Source organism: Tupaia chinensis, unplaced genomic scaffold, assembly GCF_000334495.1.
Source record: "Tupaia chinensis unplaced genomic scaffold, TupChi_1.0 Scaffold000303_1, whole genome shotgun sequence".
Lineage (NCBI taxonomy): Eukaryota > Metazoa > Chordata > Mammalia > Scandentia > Tupaiidae > Tupaia > Tupaia belangeri.
Window position 1 is genome coordinate 482,059 of NW_006159793.1, and position 9,770 is coordinate 491,828.

A 9,770-nucleotide genomic window follows, 5' to 3' on the forward strand; every position below is an offset into this window, starting at 1 on the left:
TAGGGAAAGGCCCTGACAGTGTAGAGAACAACAAGGGGAAATGGTGTGCAAGGCTCAACAGAAATAAATAGCAGGATGACTCTCGGTGGAAAAGTGAACCCGGGGTGCCAACCAGTTATCAATGGCAAAAACATGGGTGAAAGGATAAAATAACTGAATGATAATGTCATAGGAGTTTTGAAGACTCCTTCAATGTAGTTCTGAGCTGAAGAACTCTAGTCTGTGGGAAATCTTCATGTGAAGGACAGAATGTCAAACAGATGCAGAGTACTTCTGACTGAAAAGAAACCCCTAGACTTCGTAGATGACCAAATCGAGGCCCAGAGAGTAGGTGATATGCTGGGGTCACAGAAATGCAAATAACGGTGGCTAACACTTTTGTGTTTAATGAGTTGTGTGCCAGGCTGTTTATCTGTTTAAAATGTAGACTTAATCCCCACCACAGCCCCGTGAGGAAGGCATAATCATTTCATAAAATTTACAGATGAGAAACTAAAACTCAGAGAGGTTAAATGAATTTCTCAAGCCAAATAAAAGAACGAATTTCAGACCTAGGCAATTTGGCCTCAAAGATCAGGTGATTAGCCACAATGTTATCTGCCTAACCAAAGGCAAACTGAGTCAGATCAAGAAACCAGGTCCCTGACCTCCAGATCCATGACCCTATATGCTGCTTCACCCTCCGCGCCCTGCTATGTCTGCTCCCATGGAGTACAATGACAATAGGATTTAGAGGGAAGTCTGAAAAGTTTATAAATCCCAGAAATCTGCAGGAGCGGAATGCTCCCTTACTGAAGTCGTGCCTTTGTGCCAAGAATGTTGTTTGTAGTTTGTTTGCTTATAGTTTTATTCAAGTAGCCTTTGTCTAGAACACACTCCCTATAGGGGCCAAGGTGCCTCTGAGCAGAGGAAGCAGAATACGACTGTTTCATGTTCACTTTAAGGACGTCCAGTGCCTTCCATGGCCCCAGTTAACAAGAGGAGAAAGCCCTTAGCAAAGGATGCTCCTTGGCTCCCTCTCTTGGGAGCTATTGCAGTGCTCCCGGAAGACACGGCATGCTGACCGAGGTTCATAATGACTCCTTGGTGCAATGTTCCTCTAACACCCAAATGTGATCTTCATCAATCCTCCCCCACCTTCCTCCAGTACGACCCCTCATGGCAGTAAATACCACTGGAGACCACAGGTCCCCACCTTGGTTCTGCTCTGAAAAGGAGCAGGGTGATAGAGTGGCCAACCATCCTGGTTCTCCTGGCCCATCTGAGTTTCAGCCCTGACAGTATCCCAGGAAAGCCCACAACCCCAGGCAAATCAGAGTGGCTGGTCCCCTTAGGTCAAGCCTCAGATGGTTCTACAACTTAGAGCAGCAGTTCTCCATGGCCTCGATGTGACGTATCAAACAACTGCCTGTTTTTCTCTAGTAACTGCAATCCTGACAAAAATAGGGTTTGGTGATTAAAGCCAAATTTATGACCCACAGGCCACAGAGGAACTCACTGCCTGAACTTTCTTCCTGTCCCAGGGCATCTTGGGAAGAAAGGAAGGAAAGGCTTAGTCACACCCTGGGAGTGGCGGCCAAAGGCAGGACTGCTCCTCGGCATAAAGAGCTCAAAGCCTCTTTCTTCAGGGAAAGGGGTGCTCCCCAGGCCTCACTCCCGTTGCACAAAGCCAGAATGGAAAATAATGAACTGAGGAGGGAGGAGAGGCAATCAGAAAGTACAGCCATCTCCCATCTCTGGAAGAGCAGCCCCACAACCCAGCATGTACCCAAATCTCAGTTGGACCAACCACCTCTGCCAAGCCATGGAGCAGCACCCAGCAGGAAACTCACCTAGACCCCAGGACAGACTTCGCTCCCCGGGGATGCAGAAGCAGCCACCCATGTGTGCACCATCCTCCCGGGGCTGAGGCCCCTGGGAACACCGGCCAGAAGAGCTCTGGGAGGGGACACCTCCCAGCGGTGTTCCTCCTCCCGCCTCCTCCCTGGCACACGAGGGACCAAGGCCTGCTCAACACACAATGCAGCCTTTGATATCCGGGCTGCAGGAGGAGGCCAAGGGAGGAAGGGAGGGGCAGCCCAGCCTGCAGGCCTCCTAGCCCTGCACTGTCAGGCCTCTGCCTGGGGAGCAGCACTCCTCCCTGCCTCTCTGCCTCTCTGCAGATTGCTTCATGCCTATCAGGCTGTGGCACATTCCGCGCATTCTAGGATTGAAATACACAGTCTGGTTTTGTGGGGGTGGCCAAGGCAAGGGAGGAGCACAGAGAGCATCTCAGGAACCAAAGCTGCTCCTCTCCCTCTCTGACTGACTGACTGTATTCATCTCCTGCTGCCTCTAAAAAGTGATCCCTACCCAGTCTCTTTCTGCAAAGCCTCCCTGGTTACCCACTGAAGCTGGAGCTGTGGGTGTGGCATCTCTCTCAACCTTAACAGCATCAATAAGCCAATTCCTCACTGGTTTACAAAATCTTGGTGGGAAGAAATTCCAGAAATCACCTGTTATAATTGCCCAGCATTTTTTTTTTTTGGAGAGGTTTTTGCTAAAGGGCACGTGCGCTCGCCAGAAAGACAGAGAGACACAGAGAGACAGAAAGTGAGAAATCACCCCCCAGGGGGGATGGCCACACTGCAATCCCTTCTCCTCCATTCTCCCCTCGGGATCTTAGGCACACATGCTTACACGCCCAGCATGAGTGTAAGCCACCGGGTCCGGGACTTGAACTGTGGTCAACTACATCAGAGTCCAGCGACATAGCCATTTCGTCAACTACTGGTCACAAATTGCCCAGCATTTTACAGGTAAGAGGTTAGCGAACCAAAAGTTAAAGCTACAGATATGCATGAAAAACTGGTCTCACCAGATTTACCTCTTTTCTGTTTCAGATACAGTGAAGTAGGGGAATGCAGTTGACACAGTATGGTTGAATCTCGGAAAACCTCCCATGAGATCTTACAAAGGAGATGGAGAAAGTATGGCTGAATGCTGAGGTCGGACAGAAGCATGACTGACCTAGCAACCAAGTTCAAGGATCAATGATTACCTAATGCTTCCTTCATGCCTAGAGCAAAGGTCGTGGTGAGTGGTCCAAGATGAGAAGTATGTAGGCCTAGAGGAGGCAGGGTCTTCATGGGCCCAGGTTGCAGGCTACTTGGAGGCTGAACTTGAAAACTGATTCACAAGCATTTTAAGGAGAGCAGTGGCCTGGTCAAGTTTAAAATCTGGGAGGAGCCCTAGGTTGATAATGCGAGGAGGCCCAGGGATCAGTCTCACCGGAGTGATCAGGAGTATACACTACACACATGCCAGCTCAGCCCCAGGGAACAAAGAGTCAAGCTTTTTCTGAAGTCCAACTTCAGGTTCAGTGCTCACACTTCTTGAGTGGCAATTGCTGAACATTTACTACAAGCGAAGCACTCATTACACATCACTTTATTGAAGTCCCACAACAGCTCCACAATGTAGACATTATCGTTTCTATTGTGGAACTGAAGAAATGGATGAAGAGGGTTATATAGTTGTCCAAGTTCTCCTGTTTATGAAGGTGAGATTCAGGACTGGAGCCAGGTCTAGGTGATCCCGCAGCCCAGATAAATGGGCTCCCTCCGTGGCTACGAGGACACACAACAAGAAAGGACTAGTGATCTAATCCTGAGGCCTCTGAAGGCAGCTGACCACTTTGAAAGGCCCAGGAAAGGAGGACTGCTGTAGGAGCAGGGGGGACAGGGGGACAGGGTCTCTCGGATCACCTTGCCCCCATCTCAGGAAAGGAGGGCTGGAGGAGGAGCAGGGGAGACAAGGTTTCTCTGGTCAGCTTGCTCCCATGGGGGATGTTTTCTCTGTGTACATCTATTTAAAGTATCCACTTCCCAGAACGTGTTGTATGCCCTCCCCCTCACCAAAGCACAGTGTTTTGAGTATGAATTAGCATGTTTTCTTGGGCCTAAGATGAAAGGGTAAGTGTTCCTTTAGAAATCAGCCAGTAAAGCCTCAAGTACTTGGGTGGGGGGGCGGGGGTGGTACTCGAGGCTCAGACAGTGAAGAGAAGCCCTGGTCTAACTTGCACACACCCACAGATGCCACGTCTTATTTCTCTTTGACTTGTCTGTGTACCATGCCCACACAGGTATAGCAACAATCGGAAATGATAAATGACCAAAACCAACTACTGGAAAAAACCCAGATGATCTGTTATAGATGACAGTTGATGGAGATACACGTATTTGCAAGTCTGAAATGAAGAGTCCATCTGGATGGAAGTATTGCTTTCCTTGAGATACAAGTAGCTAGTGCTGTTCTGCTCATGGTAGCTCAGACTAATTTATCAAAGCAAACAGATTTCCAGGCAGAGAGAACAGGAGCAAAGGCCCTGAGGCAGGAACTTGCTTTGGTGTTACAGGAAGAAAATATGTAGCTGGAGTCTAGTAAGGAAGGGGAGGGTATAGGTCAGAGAAAGCAGAAGGCCACACTGTGTAAGGCCATCTAAGGACTTCAGCTTTTCCTCTGGATGAAGGGTGAAGGCTGAGGGGATGGCTCTGTGGCCTGGTGGTTAAGACAGAGCCCACGTAGCTGACTGCAGTTCAAATCCTGGACCCTGTGGCTTGAAAACATACTAAGCACATATGCATGCATGCCCAAAATCCTGAAAGAAGGGAGAAATAAAGGAGAAAGGATGGTGATGCGACTACACTCCAATGAGGGGTATTTTCTCCTTCTCCCTCTCACTCTCTGTCTCTCTGTCTCTCTCTCTCTGGCAAACATACGTTCCCTATGGCAATTAAAAGAAAAACAAGGAGAAGTAGGTCTGCAGACAGAGAAGCTTGGCTGAGTGGGCAGGACATGTTGAGTTGGGAAGTTTATTCCCCATCTACCTGAAGGTGCAGACTAGGTAAAATATACAACTCTAGCTTTCAAGGTTAAGGTTTCTCCTGGAGGCTTGGGGACCCTCAGTACATAGAGATATACTGGCAATGTGAGAAGGAAATTAGCAAGTACCAATGGGGGAAACAAGAAAGTATCAGGGAGGAGGTGACATGTGATGAGGAGCCTGGAAGGATGAAATTTTGACAGGCAGAAAAAGGTAGGAAGAGAGTCCAGATTGAGGAAAAATCATTAGCAAAGGTGTGAGGATTGGCATTGGGGGCTAGTTTAGGGAAGAATCTTTCAGTTACACACTTGAGCTATAGAACTGATTTTGAAAGAAGGTAATGGTAGAAATGTGACCAGAGTAGTAAGCCTCTTAACATCCATTCATGCATACATTACCCACTTGTTCACTGCATGTCACTGGTTATCTGAAAAGCTTGTTTGTTGTGGATACTACTAATAATAAGTGCTCGAAGAGCCCTTGTAATATGCTCATGTGAAGACTCCACAGTTAATCTTCAGTCCACCTATTTAAAAGTAGGAAACAAAGAGTCTAAGTGACTTTTCCTGGCTCCTCAGCTGACAGGGTATAGAAGAGTCAGGAGTCAAGCCCAAGCATTATGACCCCAGGGCCTTCATCCTTACCATTCTGCTTTAATGCTGTCAGAAGGACTGAACCTGGTGTCTGGGAGTGTAGCATAGCAACCATCGGAAGTGCAGATCACTAAGCCATGAACAGCAAACTGTTTTCCAGACGTCCCCCTGCAGGGAGGTGAGATGCACCCTCTCCAAGGGTCAACTGAGGAACCAGTAGCAACAGCTCCAGGAAAAGAAGGGGGGGGTGCTGCTGACCAGGGCAAAGGTCACCAAGCTGCTGGCTCTGACCTCCCCCAGGAATGCTGCCTGCTCTTTCCAAAACATCCCATCTCTTGGCTCCCACAGCAAACCTGGGGTCAAGGGCAGGCAACTGAAGCCTTCCAGGGTCAGCATTGAAAGTCCTCAAGTAGTAAAGCATCTCCTCCCCACTCCTCATTCTTCTCCAGACCCACTTTAAAAATAAACACACAGAGGCTCATAGAGACTAAGTCATTTCTTCAACACTATAGGCAATTCTATAACAAAGACTATGCTAGAACTCAAGTCTCAAGACTCTCAATTCAACATGCTTCCACAAAACTTGCTAATACTAATCAGTGTTTTAAAGAAGGTTCTTCAGTGAGCAGACAGGGATATGATCACGTGTGTGTGTGTGTGTGTGTGTGTGTGTGTGTGTGCTTGCCAAGTTTATGACAGAAAACCAGGTCTGACACTCATTACCACGCCAAGGGAAAGAAATTTCTCAATTCACCTTCTCTTCCAGGGAAGTTCAAGTTTCAGGATCTGACCCAGTAAATGATGTAGGAAGGAGTCCTTCCCTCCAGCCAGTCCTCCCTCGGTGTTTTTCCTGGAGAAACACTTGTACTTAGGCACCAAGAGGTCTGGAAAGGAGGTAGACAACGGTATCCCTAGAAATAGTGAGAAATAGAGGGAGATTTGCTTTATTATTATTTTTTTAGTTTAGTTTAGTTTTTGCTATAGGGTGTGTGTACTTGTTGGAGAGAAAGAGAGAGTGGGAAATCACTCCCTGGGGGGTGGCCATGCCACAACCCCTTCTTCTCCATTCTCCTCTCAGGATTTTGAGCACACACGCACATATGCCCAGTGTGTTTCTCAAGCCATCAGATCTGGGACTCAAACTGCACAGTCGGTCATGTCAGATCCGGCCGCCTTAAACGCCATGCCACCTGCTGGCCCCACAAAGGGAGTTTTAATGCTCGTCAAAATGAGGGTGATTATTGGGCGGTTTTTAAAAATGAAGTAGGTTTCCATAGAGTCAAATAAAGATCCCAAAGGTAAAAATAGAGAAATTTGCATTACAATGCATACAGTTTGATTCCATTTATATTTGTTTGTTTGTTTATTTTTAGAGAGATTTTTGCTATACAGCTCATGCACTCAACCAGAGAGACAGAGACAGAAAGTGTAAAATCACAGCCCCAGGGGGAATGACCATGCCACAATCCCTTCTCCTCCATTCTACCATTCTCCTCTCAGGATTTTGGGCATGCACACACATGCACCTAGCATGAGTTTCAAGCTACTGGGTCTGGAGCTCAAATCGTGGTCAAACTACGTGGGATTCCAGCGACATAACCATTACACCATCTGCTGGCCCTCCCTTTACTTTTTATTTAAAAATGTGTATGTATAAACTTATTTGTCCCCTCCACAAATGTGCACCAAGTGCCCTCTCTGTGCTGTGCTGCGTGTGAGGATCTAGCAGACAACATCTCTGCCCCCTTCTGGCCGGTAAGGGAGGAGAGATGGTACTGGGAGTAAGGGGAAGGAGCATTATCTCTTTTTATATTATGAACATTGGTGTTAACAGAAGTTTTCCACCCTAATGTTTCACCATTACAAATATGAAAGTATATGAACATGCCCCAGCTAGTGGAGCAGCCTGTCCCCTTGGTGCTTGAACCAACCAGATGTCCCACCCCAAGGAATTGGAACTTTGGCAGCAGCTCTGACCCAGCACCCAAGCTCATGCAGCACCCTATTCCCCAGACACAAGCACACTGACCCAGCAGGGATACTGTGACTGAACCACCACAGCAGCAGTGCCCTCCCACCCGGCCCCCCAAGAGCCTAAACCACCCTGGTTCTTGCCCTCCTAAACCAGAGCTTCAGCACACAGTAACCTGACCCTAACACTCCACTCTTGGGACTAGAACCCAGCCCAGTAAAGCAGCTGTCCCCTGATGCCTAAGCTGATGACACACCCCACCTACCAGGGACGCAGCCTTGGCTTTGGCTGAGCTGTGCAACCTTACACTCAGGGTGTAGCTCTGTCATCTGCCTCTCTATATGAACCAACCCTCCAGAGTCCAAGCTGCTAAGGCTCTGACCACCTAAGGAGTGAAGCCATAAGTACACTGACCCCCATGCCCTAGAGCCCAAGCCACAGCTTAGCCCAGCATTGCCACTGCATCCACCCACATAAGTATGCTGTGTTTTACCACTCCAGGATCTAGAGTCACTACAGCATGGAACCCTTTTCCTAGTGCCTGATTGCCACCATGGCCTGTTGGCTCTGAGACCCAAAGTGTATGTGTACCCTGCTCCCTAGTGTCTGAGCCTCTGGGGCACCTCTACTTTCAAAGAGCTATGCCAGTATTGTGCCCCAACAAGAGATCAGAGTCACAACTACACCCCTGTCCTGTGTGCCCAAGCTACCTGAGAGTGCCCTGGAGTTGCAGTCCTTGACTCAACAAGACCTTGAGCACAAAACTCCAGCTCCACAGCCACTTCGAGACCTGTACCCTGGAACACAGCACCGCTGTAGTTATCTACGGCCCATGTCAGACCCATACTAAAAAGGATCTCTCAGCTCAGTCTCCCCTGTGTGAGTAAAAAGAGAATAACAGGACCTTTAAAGGCCTTGCTACCAAGAATCCTAACAACATTCCCTGCCACCATAGTTGCCACAAAGCCTAGGGCACTAAGACAAATGCAGTCATCACTGATGTAATCACAGCTGAAGAAGCTGCACAAAAACTACACTACCGTATTTACCCAGAATCAGAACCAGCAAACTCTGCCCTACCACCCAAGGAAATGTCTGCAGGTAAAAGTCTTTTCTAGTATTAGGCCGCTCTACAAAACTGGAAGAGGCAACTGTCCACCAGATACACATACGTCAGTGAACGGACATAAGAAATGTGAAAAAGCAAGGGAACATGGCACCACCAAAGGAACACAGTGGGTCTGCAATAACTTAGGAAGAGATGGACATTTAAGAAAATCAATTAGATATTTTTAAAAAGCACAGATAAATAATTCAGTGAAATCAGGAAAACAATTCATGATCTGAGTGAAAAATTCAACAGAGATAAATATCATAAGAAGAAATATACATAAATCTTTAATTTGAAGAACTCAGTGAATGAGATTTAAAGTATAATTGAGAGCTTCAACAGCAGACTGGATCAGGCAGAAAAAATGAATCTCAGAACTTGAAGAGAAGTCTTTTAAACAACCAGTCAGAGGAAACAACAACAACAAAAAAAAAAGTAAAGAAAATCTATGGGTACAAGACACCATGACGTGAACAAATGTTCTCATAGGAGTTCCAGAGGAAGAAGAGATGGAGAAAGGCACAGAAAGCTTGCTTAATGAAATAATTACTGAAAAAATCCCAAGGAGATATATAGACATCTAGGTGTATGAAGAGCAAATATTCCTACACAGGTTCAAACCAAAGCACATTATAATCAAAATGCTAAAAGTCAAAAGCAGGGGCAGGCCTCAAAACATAGCAGTTAAGCATTGGACAGAGGAAGCCAAATCCCACATGGTTGGCCAAATCTTTAAGTTGAAGAACTCAGTGAATGAGATTTAAAGTATAATTGAGAGCTTCAACAGCAGACTGGATCAGGCAGAAAAAATGAATCTCAGAACTTGAAGAGAAGTCTTTTAAACAACCAGTCAGAGGAAACAACAACAACAAAAAAAGTAAAGAAAATCTATGGGACTTACAAGACACCATGACGTGAACAAATGTTCTCATAGGAGTTCCAGAGGAAGAAGAGATGGAGAAAGGCACAGAAAGCTTGCTTAATGAAATAATTACTGAAAAAATCCCAAGGAGATATATAGACATCTAGGTGTATGAAGAGCAAATATTCCTACACAGGTTCAAACCAAAGCACATTATAATCAAAATGCTAAAAGTCAAAAGCAGGGGCAGGCCTCAAAACATAGCAGTTAAGCATTGGACAGAGGAAGCCAAATCCCACATGGTTGGCCAGGCTTCAAGTCCCAGACCCAGCAGCTTGAGAAACAAGCTGAGTACGAGCACACATACT

At 46.8% G+C, this 9,770-nt stretch overlaps 1 protein-coding gene across 1 annotated transcript in view; it reads right to left on the bottom strand.

Moving 5' to 3' along the window:
* SH3TC2 (SH3 domain and tetratricopeptide repeats 2) overlaps positions 1 to 2,089 on the bottom strand; it is a 68,826-nt gene extending 66,737 nt beyond the window's left edge. Inside the window, exon 1 of the mRNA XM_014588736.2 lies at positions 1,833 to 2,089. Within this exon, the coding sequence (XP_014444222.1) occupies positions 1,833 to 1,884 (52 nt within the window). The 5' untranslated portion in view covers positions 1,885 to 2,089. The remainder of the gene's footprint in view (positions 1 to 1,832) is intronic.
* Between the last annotated feature and the right edge of the window lie 7,681 nt (positions 2,090 to 9,770).